This window comes from Acartia tonsa, chromosome 8, assembly GCF_053477335.1.
Source record: "Acartia tonsa isolate MP-2025a chromosome 8, ASM5347733v1, whole genome shotgun sequence".
NCBI lineage: Eukaryota > Metazoa > Arthropoda > Copepoda > Calanoida > Acartiidae > Acartia > Acartia tonsa.
The window spans coordinates 41203536-41226915 of record NC_137267.1 but is presented as its reverse complement, the minus strand read 5'-3'; the positions used below and the strand labels follow the sequence as shown (position 1 = coordinate 41226915).

General features: G+C 31.6%; 3 protein-coding genes and 1 long non-coding RNA gene across 15 annotated transcripts in view; 1 reads left to right on the top strand and 3 right to left on the bottom strand.

Moving 5' to 3' along the window:
* Positions 1-23380, bottom strand: part of LOC145326964 (uncharacterized) — a 134046-nt gene that overhangs the window by 16972 nt on the left and 93694 nt on the right. For all 8 annotated transcript variants that reach the window (XM_080170419.1, XM_080170420.1, XM_080170421.1 and 5 more), the window contains exons 2-8: positions 3126-3195; positions 2588-2636; positions 1409-1455; positions 1259-1306; positions 1097-1161; positions 469-523; positions 207-255 (exon numbers count right to left, since the gene is read on the bottom strand). In XM_080170419.1, coding sequence (XP_080026545.1) covers positions 207-255; positions 469-523; positions 1097-1161; positions 1259-1306; positions 1409-1455; positions 2588-2636; positions 3126-3171 — 359 coding nt within the window. In that variant the 5' untranslated portion in view covers positions 3172-3195. The remainder of the gene's footprint in view (positions 1-206; positions 256-468; positions 524-1096; positions 1162-1258; positions 1307-1408; positions 1456-2587; positions 2637-3125; positions 3196-23380) is intronic.
* On the bottom strand, positions 3774-9419 carry LOC145326968 (uncharacterized). Of its 3 annotated transcripts, none has more exons than XR_013882031.1 (5): positions 9296-9419; positions 8783-9070; positions 6819-6880; positions 4484-6248; positions 3774-4289 (listed from the first exon to the last, which is right to left on the bottom strand). XR_013882031.1 is itself a non-coding variant. In XM_080170433.1 (4 exons), the coding sequence occupies exons 2-4, from the start codon at positions 9047-9049 to the stop codon at positions 5663-5665; spliced, it is 915 nt and encodes a 304-aa protein (XP_080026559.1). In that variant the 5' UTR covers positions 9050-9070; positions 9296-9419; the 3' UTR covers positions 4419-5662. The 3 variants fall into 3 exon arrangements, 1 of the variants encoding a protein (XP_080026559.1); XR_013882030.1 differs by lacking the exon at positions 3774-4289 and having other exon boundaries at positions 4419-4755; positions 4936-6248; XM_080170433.1 differs by lacking the exon at positions 3774-4289 and having other exon boundaries at positions 4419-6248.
* LOC145326967 (baculoviral IAP repeat-containing protein 3-like) lies at positions 9832-16280 on the bottom strand. Of its 3 annotated transcripts, none has more exons than XM_080170430.1 (11): positions 16146-16280; positions 15385-15495; positions 14029-14110; positions 13523-13651; positions 13313-13367; positions 12606-12685; positions 11950-12348; positions 11577-11641; positions 10919-11005; positions 10589-10637; positions 9832-9999 (listed from the first exon to the last, which is right to left on the bottom strand). In XM_080170430.1, exons 2-11 carry the CDS (start codon positions 15478-15480, stop codon positions 9854-9856), a joined length of 1188 nt encoding a protein of 395 aa, XP_080026556.1. In that variant the 5' UTR covers positions 15481-15495; positions 16146-16280; the 3' UTR covers positions 9832-9853. The 3 variants fall into 3 exon arrangements, with proteins under 3 accessions (XP_080026556.1, XP_080026558.1, XP_080026557.1); XM_080170432.1 differs by having other exon boundaries at positions 13319-13367; XM_080170431.1 differs by having other exon boundaries at positions 16111-16275.
* On the top strand, positions 18930-20224 carry LOC145325579 (uncharacterized). Its single transcript, XR_013881522.1, has 3 exons — positions 18930-19136; positions 19486-19613; positions 20007-20224. It is a non-coding gene; the product is annotated as an uncharacterized LOC145325579 (long non-coding RNA).

Here is a 23380-nt window from a genome sequence, read left to right as displayed (position 1 = left end):
TCCCCTCGCATCATACTGAATAAACGAACTGGCAAATCATTAACATCCAACCTAAATAAGCGACAAATTTTCCCCTGTCATAACAACCACGTATATTCTATAGCTATTGTCTATGGTTAGCTAAATATGCTTTACAAAAAGATTTTAAAACGTAATGTGAAGGTTGTAGAATTGGAAATCAAAAACGTTACATTAAAAAAGCCAACCTGTAGATAGCTACCCCATGATGTTTACATAACACTCCCAGTACTTCTCCTAAATAAATTTTAATAAAACTTCTAGTCACTAGGGGATCTGTACTAATTGGAATGTGTTTTTTTTTAACTGTTTCTTCACATTCCATCAATGTTTGTTAATTTAATTTTTTTGTTATTTTTAAAGTGTTCTAGGTTTTATTTAAAAAGTGTCTGTTCAGCCCCAACCCCCTTTGATCAAAAAAAGGTGTGCAAGTGTTTAAAATAATCAAACCTGCAGCTAAACGAACTCGGACTTCGTTATCTTGTAAATAATCTAAACATTCAATCTAAAATAAGAGCCAATGAAGAATTATTTACATTTAGAATATATTCAACAATTCATGCGGCTAATAATAATGTCTAATTAATTTTTTTCAGTAAGGTAATGGTATGATATATTTTTTAATGTTTATATAAAAATACATAGGATTAAGGTTGGTGGGATTATTTGGGTAGGAAAAGAGGTGTTGGACAGTATCAGGGGTAGGATTGTTGGGGCAGGATGGGCAAATGGGTGAAAAAGAAGCATTGATTGAATAGAGGTAACTTTCGAGCCTAGGACAATAATTGGATCTTAATTGTGAGAGGATGGTTCTTTAGTGTCTAGGAAGTTGGATCTCAGAGGGGTGGAGGGTGAGGTAATAATGAGTAGCTCTCATGAGATAGTGGGTCAAGTCATAATGTGCTTGAACGTGGAGTTTGATAGCCCTAGTGGCTAGACAAAAGTGTCTCAACCTACTCCATGACTACTTAGGTTCAAACCCTAAGAAACTATGGCTAATTAATCAATCAATCAATGGGCAGCCAATACAACAAAATATAAAAATACATTGTGTCATTTAGATAAAGTTCAAATTAACCTGAGTATTTTGTAAAAACTGATCATCATTTTGTTTCTTCTTAACAGGTATCATACTTCTTAATGCTAAAAAGTTAAAAATGAAATAAAATCAACTGTATTGGTATTTCATTTTGTTCTTCATCTTTAATAATAACGCAAAAATAAATAATTCAATACGTACCTAATAAATATCCATGCTTTGTTTCCCATTTACATTCCAACTCGCTTACTAAAAACAAATACCTATATAATTTTTAAAATTATGTTAGATAGGTACCTAATAAATTAAGATTTTCAAAAGAAAACTTTTAATCATAAAATATTCACTTACCCAATCTTTTCAATTCTTTCTCAATTTCAGTAATTTTGTCTTGCTCACTAAATTAATATTATTACCTATTAGGTACATGATGAAAAATAACCAAGATACACAAATATTTGGATCAAGTCAAGCTGAATGTGCCAATGGCAACAAGTAAAACAGAGCGTGCCAATATTCTCCCTAGTCAAGTAGAGTATGCCAATATTCCCCCAAGTCAAGTAGCGTGTGCTAATATTTCATCAAGTAAAGCATAGTATGCCAATAGTTTATCAAAGGTAGAAAAGTTACGAAAATTAGCCTAAAACCATTAAAATTTCAAAATAAAAGATCTCACTAATCGATGGACTGTTATGATTCTTCTTTCAATGAAGCTTCTTATTGGTCCTTCAAAATACCATGATTTTGTTACATAGTTTTTCTTTTTAAAACTTAAATGTAAAGGAGATTTTTAGCTCTCTCCTTCCCTCAAATGCCCCTAGAGACATAGAGAGTGGGGCGGGGGTGAAGCCGCTAGTATATATACATAAATTATTTCAAAATTCTAGGAAAAGCATATCTTGATAAGTAAAGCAGAGTATGCCAATATTCCCCCTAGTAAAGCAGAGTATGCCAATATTCCCCCTAGTCAAGTAGAGTATGCCAATATTCCCCCAAGTCAAGTACCGTGTGCCAAAACAGGCTATTGGCATACTCAGCTTGACTTGATCCAAATATTTATTTATAACAGGTAAAATGAAAATTTCTAATATAAATTTCAGAGGTTATGTAAAATCAAGCGAGGGTGTGTAATTTGGATGTGTAAATTTAATTAAACTGGTACTCAAAGTTTTATAACCACATTAGCTTTTCGTTAGTTAAAAACCTATGGGTAATTCTATAGAATTTTGATTGGTTAGTTTCACACTAGTAGTGCCTAAACTTATTAACAAATGATTTTAATCTACAGAAGGGGGAATTTCATATACTTCAATTTTATCATCCGTTTTCTTATCCCATAACCTAATCTATTGAAACTGAATATTATTTTTTTTAACCTAACCTAACAAACAAACAAAAAATATAACAAACAAACCTATATAATACATTTCTTGAAACCTCTTAAAGGTTTCTTTCCTACGTTTTCAAAATTTATATTCATATTTTTTCTAAATGGACCAACAGTATCAGTATTGATGTGCTTAAAATTACCTTTCAGAAAGTAGCAGAATATCTAGTTCTCTAGCTCCTTTATCTCGTTCTAAAATAAGTTGAAAAATCTGTCAAAATTTTCGCTAATTTAAACTATGAACCTGGTAAAGACCGATAATTTTTTACAATTGGGTTAGGTTAGGTTAGGTTAGGTTATAGGCTTGGGGGCCGAACGCTGAGGCTAGCCAGGCCAGTGGGCCGAGCAACGCGGCTAGGCTCATAGGTTTTTATCCTAAGAGGATAATATCGATTTCTGTAACTAACTACTGAACTCATAAGAGTTCTCTATTTATGAAATGCTTAACATAGGTCCCAAAATGGTTTTGGGTCGATAATGATTCGAATCGTAATTGAGCCTAAAAGACTTAGTAACATTTATGCTGCAAATTTACTTACAATTTTGTTTCGATTTATACATTTATATTCTGCTTGTTTTGTTCTGACACTTTACAAGTTGTTAATGTTTGTTTGTCCTACCGTTTCAGAGCTTTGCCTTTGTAGATGTTGTCATCTTGTTTTTTGTTACTTTTTTACTAACCTAATTTTGAATTAGAAACAAGGAGTTTAATAACATTGTCACCCATTTTAATATCTGTCTAAACTATTCTGAAATAACTTTTATTATCAACTTATACATTTTTTTATTTATGGGGTTTAATAAAGGGGAAAGAAGGATATTTTTTTGTTATTTAGGTAAGGGAAAGTTTTTTTTAAGAAAAACGTTGAAAATTATTCTGAAGGTAAAAAACATATAATACATATGGTGTGCTTAAAACAAGTTTATGACCACTTTTAAATTTGCGAATTTTACCCTAAAAACCGAAGATTTTTCTTAATGCGTAAAAATATGAAAATAGAACATTATCACAGGGGTGTATATTCTGCACAAGATTTATTTTTTTTCCCCTGTTACAAAATTTTTTATTTTTTTCCCCCCCTAGATTTTTCTTTAAAAGTAGGGGAAAAAATAGAAAAATATTTAAAGAACTCTATATTTTATTTATTTTATCCCTCCTACCACACATTTTTTTAGTTTTTTTAACCAAGGAGGGGGGCGAAATGGAAAAATGTTTTCAGTTTTCTTAATTTTTACATTTTTTTTCCCTCCAACCACTTATTTTTTATTTCCCCCCCCCCCCCCTGAGCCGGGGATCCCATGCAGAATATACACCCCTGCATTATCATATTATAGAAATAGTAATATTGTGGTAAAAATTACAAAATATTAACAAATTATTGTTTTTAATATAAAAACCACACTTTTTAGATTAAAATTAGGATTTTAATTTCTTTGTTAAAGTTGCAAAAACCATACGCACTTTTCAATATTAAAGCTTTTTAACTTTACTCTTAAAATGACTTAAAATCAGATCTTTTGATACAAAACTAGATTCAAACAAATTAGAGACAACGAAAATTAAATCTGTATTACAAAAATTAAATTTCTTCAAAATGAACAAAAAGTTTATATATCCAGCAAAAAAATAACTCAAAAAAATAACAGGATATAAAAATTTGTACATTAGAAAAAAAGCAAAAATATATTATTAGTCTTTACATAAAGAAATACAATGCATTAATTAAAAGCATTTCTTACTTGAAATAAATGTTAATATTTAACTTTAAGAATTGAGGTTAGGTTTACTGTTAATTTATATTATTAAAAAGGGGGGTAAAAAGGATGAATTATCAATATTAGCTGCTTTTTTGTTTTATAACGTTTATATTTTTATATTGGAAGTGTATATGTAAGAATTTAATATAAATTTTTAAATAACATCTTTTGAATTACGGAATCAAAAGTTTTATCTTTAAAAGTTTTAATTCTTCTTTTATGACTTTATTATTAATTTAGACTTTTCAGAAGCGACTGGAATAAAATGTTAAGATACAAACATTTTAATGACCAATAATTGGATCCAAATCTGTGTACATTTTGGAATTTTTCTCTTCTTAACTAAAGAATTTATCACTTATATTGATTTTTGAATATTACTGTCTTTAAATCTCTTAATAACATTTCGAGAGTTAAACAAAATGTTTAAGAATTAAATCCTATTATTGTTCATTACATTTTTATTAAGAGTTCAAAATGTATATATTAATATTTCCAGTATGGCTTAGAAACCGATAAATATCCACTGGATTAGGAATAGTTCTCAGCCAGACTTAAAAATAATGTATAGCATCGTATTACAGACAAACTTTAACAAATAGGTATTAGAATAAAATTCATAAAATTAATACCAATTTTTTTAGCCCCGACCTTCGTCGCCTCGGGGCTAATAAAACTGGTTTTTATCTAATATTTTTTATTTTTTATATCCGCGGAAAGCTGTCTATAATACGATGCACTAAATAACTTCTTTTTTATAAATAAATCTGGGTTCCTTTATTATAAATATAACAGGAAAGGTTTTTAAAAACATTTTTACTAACAGGTAGGTAGGTAGACAAAATAAACTCATTTTTACTGTAAATTTTCAAAAAGAACCTCTTAACAAATATTATTTAAAGCTTAAATCTTTCTTTAATTAGACAATCTTAATAGAATAACTCTGTCACTAAATAATTACCAATTTGAATCAAACAAGTTTAACAAAAAAATGATATAATTTTAAGGGAAAAAACTATTTAAAAATTCAAGACTTGGTTTCTATAATGAAGTTGTCGGTCTTTATCAATTTTTAAAAGCTGTTCTTACTATAACTTTTTAAGAAGGCAAAAATGAAACGGTATTAGTTTTGTTTAAAATGCAAACCATCAAAAAATACTGATAAAAGTCCACTTATTTAACAAAAGAAATCTGCTACGCACGCCCCAAATAAATCTAAAATAAAAACTATGAACAATACCTACTGCGCATAATGGACGGACAAAAAAGCATGAGGTAGTTCAATTAAATTTGATAAAATGCAAGAAAACAAAATGGGCAACCATTTAGTAACAAAGTTTTTTAAAAAGAAATATTTCACAATTATTGTGTTACATATATTTAACTGGAAGTGTAAAAGACTTCAACAAAAAAAGAATATAGGTATAATGTATAATCTTAATGGATGTTTAATGAAAACCTTAGGACATAAAAGTCCTGACAGTTCCCTGGATGGGCGTCCTGCACACTGCACAATCCTTCAGGGACGGGGCACAGTTGACACAGCATATGAGATGACCGCAGGGCAGAAACACGACCCCGACCTCAGAATCCATACAAACTTTGCATGTGCGCTGCTCTTTCATCCGAGCTATTTCAACCTCTAAACTCTCTGTCGACATGCTACTGGAACAAGAAGGTTTGGGCTCTAGTGAGGTTAATGACAGTTGTTTAGCATTGAAATCAACAGATTTACTCGTATTTGGCGGGTTTTCTTCATTTGCTATTACTGGAGGATTTTCTGTCTCCATTGTTATTGGCTGTTCCACGGCAGCAGGAGCACGTGGTGAAATTACTGAAGTTTGACTTGAATTTGCACCGCTAGGTGTCTCTGATTGATTTGTTGCAAGTGGTGCCGAGGGGAGGGCTGTTGGTGTGTTGTTGTTATTTGTGCCACCACTACTACTGGCTGGAGATTGTCCTTGTTGTGGTTGTGCAATTCTGACGCCAGAGGGCAGTGAACGGAAAGAAGACATGGGGGGAGGATTGGCCCAACGTTCAACATCTACAGTAAAAAAATACTTATAATATTTTCCTTAATAAACTGATTTTAAAAAGAGAAAAGTAAACTTAAGACTTATTCACTCTTGTTAATAGTTAAGTCAGAAGCAAATCGTGATACAATTTTAATTCTATAAAGTATTATGATGTATCTCTGTATATGGGTTTGTCTAAAATGAAGAATTTGCTAACCACTCAACCGATATGGATCTCCATTAAAGTAAAGATGGCTAAAGGTCCATTGAAGGTTAATAAGAGGAGGGGGGGGGGGGGGGGGAGTTTTGACACACTTGTTAACAGTGAGTATAGGCTTTATCTTTGGACTGAGAGGGTAGATTATTTTCTCAAGTTTGAAGATTTTTTAGATAAATGTGTCAAAACTTCCCCCTCTCTTATTCTAGAAGTGGATACCTGAACTCTTTCAATTCAAAATGTCATAAATACTTTAGAATTTAAGATAATTAATTGGAGTACTACTCAACAATAAGAAACAATAGCTAAACACACACACACAGATAGACAGTCAGTCAACATGCTGATTAATTTCTTTTTAAATGTTAAAGTATTTAGTTTCCTGGTGGTTCGTCTTCGTCTTCCGTGGACATATAGGTCTCCTCTTCCCATCTTCTCATTGTTACCTAGATATATAGATAGAAAGTAAATATATAGATAGATAGACACGTCTTCTGTGGACATATAGGTCTTCTCTTCCCATCTTCTCATTGTTACCTAGATAGATAGAAAGTTAGTAAACAAATAGATAGATAGACATGTCTTTTGAGGAAATATAGGTCTCCTCTTCCCGTCTTCTCATTGTTACCTAGATAGATAGATAGTAAATATATAGATATTTAGACACGCCTTCTGTGGACATATGATATACATAGGTCTCCTCTTTCCATCTTCTCATTGTTACCATAGGTAAATATGTAGATAGCTAGATAGTCTCTATAGATATACAGACAGACAACAGATAGATAAATCATGTGTTACTTAAATCTTGAGATAAATTAAAGAGTTACATAATTAGATAAGTATAAAACGTAAAAAGAATTTTAGTGTCTCCGATTTTTCCTAATAAATCATTGATATAATGTTTTAATCAAACAGGGGTGTATATTTTCCTATATTAAACTTTTTGGAAAATATACACCCTAGGATTCAAATGAAATAGAATCGCAAAAAATTAATAATTGAGTAACTATAATAAAGGTACTAAGAAAGAGGGGTAATCTGGCTCCACCAATAAAAATATCCTGGGAGAACTCGGCAGACCTGCTATTGGGTGAAACTGTACACATTTTGGTATGAAAGGCTTTATTTTTTTTATTTCTTCCCAATAAAAAAGTCAACTATAAACGGTCGAATTTCTTAATTAAAACCCATAGATCAATTAGTTTCCATAGCTTTCAAATTTTGTTCCGACGGGTGTTAGTGACACTACTCCTTAACTTTTAATAGATTTCTAGGTATACATTTAGAAAATATAAAAAATATGAAAAATACTACCTATTAAACTTAGATAATAAAATACGAGACTATTTCCTTTCTATTTTTATAACTTAAGTGCAATTTTTAGTTTGAAATTAATTGTCATGCATTTTTTTTTTTTTTTTTTCGTTGGTTCATATATTTTAAGGTGTTGACTAAACTAAATAAGTTTGAAGGAATTTTAATTAATATAATAGATTTGAAATCTGCATAAAATTTTAAGGGTTTTTTATTAAATTCGTTTTTTATTTAATTCTTTATTTAACGGCGCAAATACGATTTAAGTTAATTTATTTTGACCAATAGGAAAGCTAGATTGAAACCTACCCGCGCTCTAATTGGTTGAATGATGTACGACACTTAAGCTTCTCCAATCAGAGCGCAGATAGTTTTCAATCCACCAATCACAGATGTCAAAATTAATTAACTTAAATCGTATTTGCGCCTTTAAATAAAGAATTATATAAAAAACGAATTTTATAAAAAAAAACCTTAAAATTTTATGCAGATTTCAAATCTATTATATTAATTAAAATTCCTTCAAACTTATATAGTCTAGTGTTGACGCAATAATACCCTCTAATAAAATCACAACCCTGTATCCGAATATTAAGCATTAATTGTTCTAAATGTTGACGAGATCTTAAAGTACATACCACGCACAATCTATTTAATTTTTTATAAGTATCTTCTGTAAACTAAAGGAATAGGTAGGTACAGTTTATACTCAGAAGTTAACATATGATATACCAGTTTAAAAACAATTATTCGGTATCTTTTTTTAAGATAATGTTGTAGTCTTAATTTAAAAATAATAATAATAAAGTATTTTTTTGTAATGTTTAAAAAATATTGTAATTACTAAAAGAATCTAATAAAATAGTTTTAGTCAATACTGAATAAACGATGATAAATCCTTTTGAAAACTATCTAAAAGTTCCTCTTTAATTGTGACAAATTGTTTTACTATACATTATTCTTCTTGTCTCATAATTCTATTGTAACTACCTATATATTGAAAACATTAAAAAAATCCACGATTGTCTTACCTCGTCAAAACTCCGCCTCTGTCCCACGCTACTCCCACTGCCACCAAAACCGCCGCCACTCAACATGGCCCCACTCGGATTCTGGTGCTCGCGGGTGACGCGGCGCTCTTGTTGCCGCTGCACAGAGAAGGCGGCATTTATGAGGTGCTCCGGGTTGTTGAAGCCATAGCCATAGCTTTCCAGCTGCTTCTTGATGGCCATCTTGACGCGGGATGGATCAATACCCATGGATAGAACTTGCCGTACTAAGGCCTCCGACATTGCCATTCTTAAGTCGTCCTCGGTAACCTGTATAAAAAGAAAACTGACAATTTCAGGCGATTTCTTTCAAAGTGCCTACTCAAGCACACAATCCAATTGCCCTAAAAAAAAATCGCTAGAATTTTAGACGGAAAGCGAGGCAAATTAAAAGTTGTATTCTAGTAATCTGTTTCAATATTTTTCTAGTTTATATTATGTATTAATCTTGGATATTTTTGAGATCCTAATCACCAAATTATCTGAATGTATTACCTCTCTACTGGCACTATTCCCAGCAGATTGGTTGCCAGCACCCTCCGAGGATCCAGGTATATCCTGAGGTTCCTCTGGAGGCTTGGACTCGATACATTTGCGGATAAATTCATCTCCCTACAGTTTGGAATATTAAAAATAGGAAACAGCAAGTATATTTTTGTTCATAAATAGTGCAGCAATAAAAAAAATAAATGAATTGTAAATTAAAATAGTACCTAGAGAACTTGTACAGTAAAAATAAGAAAATTCATAGTCGAAGATTTTAGTGTATAGTATTTTTGAGATTTCTGCAGCAAGTTATAGGTAGCAATGGATTTTAAAAGAATATTTTTTTTTAATTTTTATGTATGTGTCAATTGACTATTTACAAAGACAAAATATCAAATTGCCAATTCTAAATTCCATTTTAAGTGTAAAAAATATTGGGATTTGAATTGATCAATAGGTACCTATCAAATTAACTTTTTCTGGACAAAACTTTTTGAAAGAAATTATGAGCGTATTTCAAGCTACAATAATGCATTAAAATTATTTAAAGCTAAATTGAGTTAATATTCATTCCTTTTGTAAACGCACAAACGCGCATTTATCAAACCAGCGCGCGTGCTCTACAAACGGATCATCGTCTGAGTGCCAATTTCTGAGGCCTCCGTCACAATAAAAACATTTTACTTGGTCCGACAGACCAATATAGTAAAATCCTAAAATAAAAATATTTTAATTCAATGACTATTAATAAGTTCTAATTATCCTTAGGGTTATTTCGTTTCTTCATACCTATCTACACTCTTTTATTGACATCTAAATAACCAGAAGACTTAAAATAATCTTTAGATCTAGTGTATTATATTGCTATATTTTCTACTAGCGGATGGGCCCCTAGATGCATCTAGGGGCTCTGAAGGTTGGAGGGGGAAAAGCCCGCCCCTAACCCCATTTTCAATTTAGAAGTTTTAAAAAGAAAATACTTTTTAAAAATACTTTTTTTGGAGGGAGGTCATTTTTATTGCAGGAGAGTATTTTATTCTTTATCCTTCCGCAAAATAGTTTAAAAACCTCCTTCCCTAGACGTATAAGAAACTTCAATGTAAAGGAGAACCATATCGGTTTCGTGGTTAGTGATATTCTTAGCTACAGACAAAAAAAAGCTTATTCTTTTACATAATAGTATTATCTCTTACTAAATATTCTTTCTTTCAAATGCTATATAAATCTATCCATTGTTATATCTGTCTCTCAAATGCTAAATCTATCTATCTATTGATAAATCTATATCTATCTATTCCATACCTGCGTCAACAAGTTCTTTAGGCTGGACTTTAAGGCCTGGAGGCCATTCCTTAAATCATGGTAACTATAGATAAGAGGACTTTTTTTTAGAAAGCCTTAATGATATGTCTAATGTTCTTTAATTGCACTTATTTTGCCAGTAAGTCCTAATTTTGAGAATTCTATAAATTGTGCTAGTCACACATCAGACACAGCAGTATTGGGTATATTTTTTAACATCTTTAATTTTGACACTGTTTAAGCCAAGATTTGAACTCATCTGTACGACCATTTAAGATAAACTAGATAAGTTTGTCAGCTGTTGTTACTAGTATCTATAGTTTTCCATGCCTTAAATGATCGAAGCCTGGCGTCTGGCGTAGCATAAGAAGGATGCATAGGTCCATGGTGACTGATTATTCCCAGCTCCTCAGCCCTAGGGTTGGTTAGAGAGTTAACTTTAAGTGCAGTTTCATAAATTGTTGGGGAGGGTGGAAACAAAACCATTCTTTATATAATTTCTTATTTACATTCCGGATAGGTTAATTTATCACATTTGAATGTAATACTTTGTGTTATTGCAATGGATGTAGGATATAAATGGATATTATGACAGGGGAAATATTTTCTTTCATTTAGGTTTGTAACATGGAAATCATTTATTGGTCAGTCCATTCATCTAGTAAGTGGTGAAAGATTGGGAAAAGTGAATGGGTGGTGGGAGGGGGAATCATTAATTTAGCCAGGTACAAGATTCACCTTACTAGAGTTGAGTACATGATAATCTGGTGCAAGATCCCAGTAGAAATAAAAATTGCATACTATTAAAACAAAGCTAAGGAACCGTTTCTTTTTAGTCCATAATCTTAATTGTATCTAGGGAGGAAGGGGATATAGGACTGAAAATGCAGATACCGAAAGACTCTCATTCATTGGCTTAAAAACGTTAGATGATTTTATTAAACTTTGCTTGGTTCAAAACTTGCACTTAATAATTTTCTCTTTTCCTTCTATCTCCAGGTAGTGGAAGATTTTCTGGTCCAGAGTTTGGTAGTCGTTGATATTCCCTTATACCTGCAAAATATAACAAGAATAATTTAAACATAGGTACAGAGAAAGATTCATCCTGTAAATCCTGTTTTTTTTTACTTACTCTTTCAGCATACTAATGGAACTGTTAATTTTTATTTTTATTTGTTTTAAAATATCTATCTTGATATAGGTAAAAACAATTTTAAAGAATATTCCTTGATTTAACTCTCTACAAGATAATAACTTAATTGTTAATTTACTTGTTCTGTGGATACCAACTTCGCCACAACTTGTAAGGGAGAATTTATTCTGATTAAGGAGTAGAAATAAATTAAATTATTTTTTTTTACCTGCTTCGTCATGGCCGGGTGACCGTCTGCTACCCCCTTGGCCTGTGCCAGCAGCTTCCTCCCCCACCTCCACTCCTTCCTCGACCCCCTCCAACACTTCCCCTTCAACATCTTCCAAACCTTCTTCCCCCACCTCTATATTGCCCACTGGTAGGCCACGTACAAAACCGCACAGCGGGAAAAGCTTTTTATGTTCGTTCATAGGAACATCGCCGGGCTCCCAATCGCCGACAAAGTTGCCGCAAAAAGCGCAGCGACAGCTGTCGCGCCGATTAAGGAAGAAAAAGCCGGCTTTGGCAAGGTCTGACGGCCTGATAAACGTCTTGGGCCAGTTTTGAAAGGTTGCCAAACGTCGGGACTCGTGTTTCATTCGATTTAACAGCCGGACCTCGTCACTTGCTGAAAATATATTACGACTTATAGCACATTATTAATTATTTTAATACTCTTATTATGTATTATTATTCTAAACTGCAGTAAAATTGCTAGAATACTTTTACATACTTCACTGTGTATCCAGATGTCTACTATCTATCCAATGTCTACCAGGTATATAATATTTATCTAGGTATATATGAATCTATAATCTATCTAGCTATCTACCACTACTATCTACCTAGGTACTTACTGTCTGTCTGGGTATCTATCAATCTTACCTATATGATCTTCGTCTCCTGTCTCCTCGCTATCCCCCACGTGATCACTCTCTGACATACTTCGCACACTTATAAGATTCCTAATTCATAAATTCAATGGTTTCAGGGCTAGGCTAATTCAGGGATGAAGGGGACCTTGGACTGTAAAATACATTTGTACCCAAAGTTCCATTAGCACGATGGCATAAAAACTGTGGGTACTTTTATTTAATTTTGACGAGGTTGTACTACATGTACAAACTGTCAAATATCCAAACTATTTTATCAATATTATAATCTACTGAAGTAATTACTTTGTTTATTGTAATTGAGGTGTGTGCATCAATTTATCGTCCATTGTCTAATCTCATATAACCCAGATATATATATTTTAAAAATCTATTATTGTTTTTACATCAACGGCACATTATATCCTTATAATAAATTAAAAGGATCTGTGTGTGTCTACCGAAGAATCTCAATAACCACTGAACCGATATGATCCTCCTTTACAGGGTAGCTTTTCAAATGTCCAGGGAAGGTTTTTAAATTAAACTATTACAGGGGAGAGTACCACCACCCTCTCAATAGAAATCGCCAAAAATACCTTAAAATATTATAAAAGAAACATTGTAAGTGTCACTAGAGACCTCTAGGGGCGCATCGGCTGGTCATATATATAATATTTAAGAATTTCAATTGATAGAATTGTCCTATGTTGCTGAAACCTTTGCCTTGACATTCCCACGTCATCTGTATCTTCTTCTACTCTTCCTCCCCTCACTAAAATTAAAATTTTCTTGATTCATTGATTAAATCTTTTTCTGTCCTGTTAATATAAAGTTTGAAAATATTGTGACATATTCAGTAAATGTATTGTTAGAAGATATTTGTTTGAATATTTAAGCCTTGTATCAGCTTAATCGACAAAAAATTACCTATGACACTGTTACGATTTTGCTGATTGCGCTGTTCATTCCCCTGGCCCCCTCCACCGTCAACTACATCAACCCCTATATCTATATTGTGCACTCTAATACCATCAGTCTGAGTTCTTGGTATAGCACCTAGAATATTATATAGATAGATACACATAAATCTATATTGGGCACTCTGATACCATTAGTCTGAGTTCTTGGTATAGCACCTAGATTATTATATAGATAGATACACATAAATCTATATTGGGCACTCTGATACCATTAGTCTGAGTTCTTGGTATAGCACCTAGATTATTATATAGATAGATACACACATATCTATATTAGGCACTCTAATATTATCACTCATGTAACATTATAGATATAAAGAAGAATTGATAACTAGATGTATGCTTGTATGTATACTAGTAAGTAACATTAACTGTATAAAAGGCCAACAGATAAATCGACAAAAGATAAATAGATAGATAGACAGACAGACAGATAGATTTATGTAGGTATACCTGTATGTATTAGAGGAACATTATCAGATTGATTCTGTATGAACGGGCAGGATGGATTTGCTTGGCGATGCTTAGACATTACCTAAAAAAAAGTATTTAGGTAACATAATTAGGTATATATCTTTGATATTTATCTCAACTAGGTAGGTATCTTTTTTAGTTTAATATAAAGTGCACTAGTATAAAAAAATGGTTAATTGTCTGTATCTATATAACTCTCAAATGGCTGATCCGTAGATAAGTATTATAGGTAGGTTAAAAACTAAACGTTTCTATAAATAAATCCCGAGAAATATATACCTAATGCTAGTCTTTTTTTTACGTAAGAAAATAAATATTGACACAATGTTATTGAATAATAAGCTTAACGAATAGGCAAGGCGTGTAGCATGCAATATAGAACACTGTCCGTCCGTATGTCCTAAAGATCTTGCTAACTGCTAGAACATTGCAAATCTCTTAATTTTAAAATTATAATATTTCTCGGTAGGCCAGCTAGGAACAATGATGATTTATGAAAGCATGGCAAAAATCAAGTAAGAAATTTTAGACTTTTCACGTTGATAAAGTTAGTTAATTTTGCCTGGAAACAAATCAAAACGTTAATTCTATCATAGCTAAAATATAAATGCAATCCCTCAGTGTAAAATTCAGCCCAAAATTAAAGAAAAGCAATGCAATGCTTTTATAAAAATTTTGTTATCTTTGTTTTTAATGTATCACCTGTTCAGTAAACAAAAAAGGTTAAAATTCAACATTTTTACTTAAAAACCAAGCATAAAAATGTATAAATGATAGGTAGGGAAAAAAAAGAAAAAGTAAAAAAAATCATATTATTAATAAAATATATTTCTTGCCTCTATTTTATGAATGTTCTACAAATAAAAACATTTATATTGTTAGACCCTAAGGGAAAAATTTAAAGCTACGTGCGTAGCCGTTTCTGATTGTATGTATCAATACAACGTACTGTATAAAATTGTTTTAGATTAGCTTTAGTCCTTCAGTTGTATAAATTGTGATTCAAACTGAATCATGTTTATTAAACAGGAAATACTAGAATTTTTTTTGAAAATAATGAATCGATTTACAGCACTGTAAAATCAGAGAGATGGAACAATGGTCTGTTTATTACACTAGTCTCCAAAACTTTATAAAAAAAATTTCTTATTAGTTGGCTTAATAACTTTGGGGACTTCAGTGAATTTTGATTGGTTTGATCATTAACTTGAATATTCAAATGTTTCAGTCAATATTTTTAATCTACAGAAGGGGTAACTTTGTGTTTTATCACCGGGAATGAACATCAATAAATCTGTAATTGTCTTATCCCTTTAGATCTTAGTTCATCCTTACCTGATCGCCGTACTGCCAGTCTGAAATGGAGACGCCACAAAACGGACATTTAACTTCCTCGAGTTGACCAGTGTACAGCAAACCTGCCTTGGCCATCTTCCAAGCCTCAACCTTAAAATAGTCAAAAATGATAACTCATAAAAAAAACCTTACCGCACACTTGTTAATAATTCAGTTGAAAATTTCCATAAAAAGGACACTCAAAAAACATGGATGGGGACAAACGGAAAATAATCTACAGAGCTAAATCTTTAAATCATTTTAGTGGTGAGCCAGATCGGGGTGACCCAACTTTCCACCAATGAGAACACAGCATTTTATGAAATGCCGCGCTGTGATTGGATGAAATTCGGCTCACCCTGATCTGGCTCACTACTAAAATGATTTAAAGAACCAGCTCAGTTGTCAAAAAGAGAATTTATGTGATAATTAAATAATGGAAATATTCAATAATCATGATTGTTTATTTTTAAAAAATTTCTTTGTAGCATGACTGGCAGACCGACGGACCAAGTCGAAGTATACTGGATTTTCTTTTGTAAGTGGTATATCCGTCAAAATTATCAGCAGAAAGACACATTTCCATCATACATAGCGTTACTTACGGATTGATGGGACAGGCAAAGTGAATTAAGGAGTAGCTTCACTACTAAATATCTAATTATAAAATTAAAATTCTTAAAGTTGTAATAAAAGATAAACAAATATTTATTTAGGTATACCTACCTATATTGTTTTCAGACAAAATTTATAACCCCTACCTAATATATTACATTGTTAAGAACTACAAAAGCTTTGAATGAAATTAACTGTTTAAAAACAAACAGTTTTATCTGACCACAAAATAAATAGTGGGTTTTTAACGTTAAGTTTGAATTGAAAAAGAATACTAAACTAAACTTTGAACATAAAATCCTTATCTTACTTAAGTACTCTTTCTAAATCAAAAGCACACACAAAAAAAAACAAAGTTTAATTCATTGCCGCTTTTATTGTTTTTAATTTTATAGTAAAGTATTTGTTTTAAAATAAGCTTTATGGTTAAAATCTCGGTGTCTAGCAAAAGAAAAATTAATATAGACCATTGGATCTAATGTATGAAGCGAAGAATAAACAATTCTATAGCATCATTTGATACAAATTCACATAAAATATGACTAGGTAATTTAAAATACCTAAGTTAAAAACAATATACAATACCTATAGAAGAATCATGTTTGTAGAAATAGCCAACCCCAACCATAGGATCACACCTTTTATGGGCGAAGACCCTAGAGGTTAGGGTCGAAAAAGCCATTAGGCAATATACGACATTTTACATGTTAAAATAATTAAAGGCCTTTAAATGTACATTATTGGCTGTGGTTATGTTTGTTTATCAAATTACCAGAGCCTAATCTTTAATATTTCCATAAATGGTAAAAATTAAATAAAACCTCATGTGCAGGTTGCGTATTGTTTTCAACAAAAGATAAAAAAGATTTTAGAGAAAAGGATAGGTAGTTATTCGTATTATTTCAATGAGTAGATTTTTATGTTAAACAATGATCTACTTGGAAACAAGGATCTAAGATTCTTGCGAACTTTTCTAAGTAAATGATTTCTACCCATCCACATCCTCTAATAATCCCCTTTAAATCCACTTTCCTTTGATTAAATTCCCCAAAAAAAACTTGCTTAGGCCCGAAAATAACCCTGAGAAATTGTTAAAATTTGATACTAATTCCAGTTGAATTTACCTATCTCTTTGTTAATGTTAACTAATGAAGAAAATTTCAAAGAAATGAAAGTTCATGAGAGATAAGAACATAAAGAAATAATATATTTAGTTTAAGACATTAATTAGTCTGATAAAGTTGTATTAGTAGGTAATGGATAAAAAAATATACGTGGATATATTGATTTGACGGGGGGAAAATTTGACGTCAATTTAGGTTGCTAACATGGACCTTATTTATTGGTCAGTTCGTTTTTTCTACCTATAGGCATATTTTTTTTAATTTCAGATACTTTGTATATGACAAGAACGTACCTTTGCATTGGCAGGCCAGCTGTTGAATGTGGTTAATCTTGCCTCTTCATACTTCATATCTCCTGTGAATATAAATAAATATTCTATTTTTGTGTTTTTATTGTTGTTTCACTTGTAATATATAACAAAAAAAGTGTTTGGTCTCTTGCTTATTTTTTCTGAAACTGCTAGTCATATAGGTTGTGCTCTATATATTCTATTGTCTTAAGACTTTTGTTCCCCCCCCCCCCCCAAAAAAAAAATACATTAGCTTATGTAGTTGCTCTAACTTTGAAGTGACCTATCGTATATAACCCTTACTTAACCTAACCGTATAGGTATGTTTTCGATATAACAAATGGCCAAACAATCTCCTTATTATAAGGTAGTAAGGTTTGTTTTGATGGCTTAGATTTGCTTACCACTGAACCAATTCGGAGTTCTAAATCTACATAAAAGTTCAAAAAGCTTCACGAAGGTGACTTTAATTTACATCTTGGTGTGGTTTTAGACCATATTTTTGCCCTAACTTCCTTAAATGTAACTTAGTGTAGCTCATAATAACACATAAATTAAATATTTAAATACATTCCTTGAACGCCACCCCCTGCAAGGGGGGCGTTGTTGTCCCCCATTTTATAACGAGTTTCACTTTCCTGAAATCCTCTCGTTATTGAAAGGTATCTGAAAAAGTATAAGTTATTGGAAGATATATTATAGTAAATCTCCAATGATGACAAACAAAATTACCACCTACTTTTGTACATATATTAATAAAATTAATTAAAAAGTTTGTACAGTAGATATCTACAACAGTTTGTACCAACCAATCAAGAGATATAGATATTTATAATATAAGCACCCCAAAAAGATGATTAACGTGTACGTGTGAATTTTTGTGTACGTCCCATATTTAAGAAATACTTAAAATAAAATTGGCTTGGAAATCTAACGAAAATAAACGAATATAGATTACCTATATATAGGTTTTTATGAGAAAATATTTTTAATTGCGTTTTAATTTGATATGGTATATTTAATACCTTATTTAAAACAACGTATATATAAAATCTAAACATTGCCAGTTTATAATAGAAAAAAATAGGTAGTTTAATTCTAAAACTATTACAACATAAGTATTTAATTATTACATAATATTTTTGCCCATGAATCAGAATCTAAATATAATAAATTTTATTAAATATCTAATGATTAATCTTAATGATTAATTTATGACAATACCTTTTACGGTCTCTAATTAAATTAAATTATGCATAACCTAAAAATTGCGAAATCCAGAATGGCAACAGAAACATAAAAAAATATAATGCATAAAAAATTGGCAAGATTTCTTTTTGAGTCTCTCTCTCTTTCTCTTTCTATTATTCTCTTCTTTCTTTCTCTCTAGCCTTCTCCTTTTCTCTCTCAAAAACAGAAAGTGTACACAAAGCCCCCTCCCAAAAATAATGTCACCCCACGTTCTCTTTTTACCCCACCCCTCCCCCCAATAAATTCATCAAAACAAACATAAAAGGTCGGTTCTTAAAACACCGTGTGAGTAAGCTGTGATCACGCATGAATTTAGTCACCCCTATCTCACCCCTGATTTCGATTTCGTAGGTGTGATGGAAATTGCTCACACGTAGCCGTTCTATAAACATACGTGTGGTGTGACTGCTAGGTGTGAAACAACAACATACGGGTGACAAGATTTTAGCTGTCAACAACAATGTGTACACCGGTAACAACAACACTTTTGTATCAACTTCTGCTCAACTTTAGAAGTCAAACTTACAATAAGCCATAGAATTCATTTTATAAATCCGCGTAAAATTTTTTATTTACGAATGTCGTCTTCCAAAAACAAAAAAATTTTCAATCGTTAGCTGACTAGCACGGAAACAACACGCATTTTAAGCTCGTCATTTTCTTAAGTTTTAAAATTGTAAAGCGGGTTGTTGATTGTTTTTTAATTAACAGATTAACTCTAATGTTTAATTATAATTAAATACCTACTGTTTTTATTTTTGATATTATTTGTGAAAAATAAATTTTATAATTTGGAGGTTTAAACAATATTTTTATTTCAGACTGAATGAAGTTCATTTGTTGACAGATTGTTTCTCTCGTGGAATATGGGGACAGAACTATGAAAGCTAATGTTTATATGGTTGGGAAGCAAACATCAAATCATACAAATTGCAATATATTTATTCAGGTATTTTATCACATTTTTCTAAAATCTAAACCCATTTAACTTTCATTTTTAGATGTCATTTTTTTATTTAAATATTAAGTAAAATATTTCAGTTCTTAATTTAACCTTCCAGTTACTCTGACCTCAGAATGTAGGGCTTTCGCCCTTCATTGTAAATTAGGAAAATTATAATGTACTTATGCCATTATAAAAACAATTTATTATAACTGGCCCAAAACCTTCCATGGATATCACAATCTTAATAAATAAATTTCCTTATATAATAGGATAATAATGTTTTTTAAATTGTTACAATCTCTTTTTTTTCAATAGGTATTATGTATTTTAAGTACCTATGTAAACACCTGATCTACTTGACAATATTTTTATTTTAAAGTTAATCTTTTTGTTAAGGACTTTGGATGTCAGAGGAGGAGGACAGGATTGTTAATTCCCATCCCCAGTTAACGAGATTTCCAAGAATTATTCTGTTAATAAGCCACCTTGACAACCTTAAAAGTAGTGGCTACACTTAGAAACAAAAATAATACCATATTTGTTCACTTACATTCTATATCATTTTCATAAATGTTTTAATTGTTGTGCTTAAATTAATAAAATTAAGTCTGAATTTTTCATTACTTTTATTATTGATAAATCTTAATAATATTTCAACATCAATCGTGTTTTTAGAAGCTTAGTTTCTGTACCAATTACCTATAGTGTATGAAAGTACATGCCTAAATTCATTATTAGAAAGATAACTGACGGACTGACAAACATAAAATTGATAAATTTAAAGAATTAAAGGTACTAATGTGCTAAAGCGTGTTGACGGATTTGATTCTTTACCTAAACCGCGTTATAAGATATCAATAGGTTTATCTACTGCTGCAATCAATTGGTTAGTTGCCTGTAAATGTTAAGAAGAATAAAAAAGCTACAGGACCAATTTTTATTTTAAATTTCGTCTGTTAAGGTTGGACATCTGTCATATTACGTTTTTTTCTCCAGATATAAAGTACTAGCGGCCGCCAGGGAGGGAGGGGGACTATGGGCTGTTAATCACATTAGTCCCCAAGGTCTTACAATAACGTTTTTTTATTCGTTGGCTTAACAAATTTGGGGACTTTTGATTTTAATTGGTTGTATTATAAAGTTGTGTGTCCTAACATTTCAACCACTAATTGTAATCTACAGAAGTGGTAATTTTGTGTATCATCAATGTGGATTTACATCAATTTATTGGCCATTGCCTTATCCCTTTAGATCCCTCAGCAGCCGCACACAAAGCATTTATAACGTTTTCTTATTCGTTGGCTCAACAACTTTGGGGACTTTAATTGGTTGTATCATAAAGTTGTGTGTCCAAACGTTTCAACCACTAATTAGATCTACAAAATGGGTAATTTTGTGCATTATCAATCGGGATTTACATCAATTTATTGGCCATTGCCTTATCTCTTTAGATCCCTGAGCGTCCGCACACAAAGTATTTATAACGTTTTCTATTTGTTGGCTCAACAACTTTGGGGACTTCAATTGATTTTAATTGGTTGGATTATGAAGATGTGTGTCTAAACGTTTCACCCAATAATTTTAATCTACAGAAGGGGTAATTTTGTGTATCATGAATGGGGATTTACATAAATTTAATTACCATTTTCTTATCCATTTAGATCCCTGAGCGGCTGCACACAAAGCATTTATATGATATGGCCTAAAACCATGCAAATAAGTTGTAAGATTTGCCTGTTAATTTTCCCTTCAATTGTAATGACATTGTATGCTGAGAGAGATGGGGACAATGGTCTGTTTATTATATCAGTCCCCAAAGTTTTATAATAATGTTTTCTTATTCGTTGGCTTTACACTAATGGGACTCTTGCTAAATTTTTAACAGTTTTTTTTATTAAATTGAGTGTTCAAACGTTTCAACCACTAATTTCAATATACAGAAGGGGTAATTTTATGCATAATCATAGGGGATATACATAAATTTATTAACTATTGTCTTATCCCTTGAGATCCCTGCATTGCACGTCTTGCTATGCCGTCTGTAGGTAAGATGCAGTTTGATACAAATATAATACATAGAAATAAAAGAAATGCAGATATTTTGGCAGATTATTTTTTTATATTTTTTATACATACATAAGATATTATAAATACTTAAAGGAACCAAATATGACTTCATATATAATATTAAAAGTTCTTTAATATATCCGAAACTGATTTTTTCTTTGATAAAACTGTTATGGGTTGTAATAAAAAATGTTCTATTTTTGGCAGGTTTTACTGCAATAGCTTTCATCATCATTTGCAATTATAATTTGTAAAGCATTATCCACTATATATTTTTAGGATGTATCTAATCTCGATTTTAGCTTTTTTTCACTAGATAATTAGAGTTTGTAAATCTCCATTTATAATCCACAATGTTGTCTTCTTCATTATTCACCTTCTTACTGCAAATTATCTGAAATTATTCATAAAATCATAATTTGGTTAAACATTTAAATAAACATAGAAAAAAATGATAAATCAAATATTCGTCCTTTGTGTATATGTTCGCTTCGCTTCGTCTCGTCTGTTTGTTTATTTACGTTTCTTCTGTTTATTTTTTTGTAATTGTCTGCTAGATATGAGAGGAAAGCCCTTCTTAAGCGCAATGCCGCGTTTTTATTGAAAATTTCCATGCTGGACCTGTGATTAAGCTGTTTTCAGCTGCGACAGCATAGTGTGATGAAAATCTTCTCACACGAAAACGTGTGAATCCAAAATAGGGGTGATTGACGTCATAGGTGTGACTTGAAGGTGTGATTGCGTATGGTGTGAGTTGACTAAAGAACGACACGTGTGATAGTCACACCTACGCCACCTGTGATTAAGCTGTCGAAGGTGTGACAAATAGGTTTACAGAACTGAGCTAAAGTCGTCATTGCTATATCTTTGTTTATAAAAAGGAATATAGTGGTCCACATTTACTGATTATTTTCATTGTTTGAAAATACTGGAACCACTACATTTCGCAAAAGGTTGCGCTCCTAGCATAAATCACAAAAGCACCGCAACAATTTAACTAAAAAATAGCCAAAAACCATCATAAATAACTCTACTAATTTTTATAGCATTTGCGACTCTCGCTCCTAGAGGCCTTCATGGAAACTTTAAAAAGGGACGGGGCGAGCCTCCACTTCAATGTTATTTTTTGCCAAAGAAAAAAAAATGAGGGGTAATGATTTTTGTAGAGGTGGTTTCTCTATATAAGAAGACTGGTGTTTCCTACTACCAAAATAGTTATAAATATTCCCTGGACATGTAAAGGAGAACCTTATCTGTAAACACAGATAGTCATCCTGTTACTTTCGTATAATGATTTGGTGAATATTTGAAAGAGAATAAATGCGGGAACCACTATATTCCTTATTTATGCGCAAGATGATTAGGAAATGCCGCGAATTATTATGATCACTTTCCACAACATCAAAACAGACAGACACACTCAAAGCGGCATGTGTACTTTTTCTTTTAAAAAACTTTTTTCGAGTGTTATAATGCAAAAAAGGCCAATTATATCGTTATATTTATTGGTGTATAATTTTTATAATCCTTTGAATACATATACTAACCTTTTTTTTTAACTTTTTAAGTTGGAAAAATGGGACTTCTTCAGTGGCGTGCGAAGCACTTTGTCTAGGGGGGGGCATTTTGAAGATTTTGTAAAATTTTGCCCCCCCTAAATCAAAGTGCCCCGGGGGGGCACTTTGCTTTAGGGGGGGGCATTT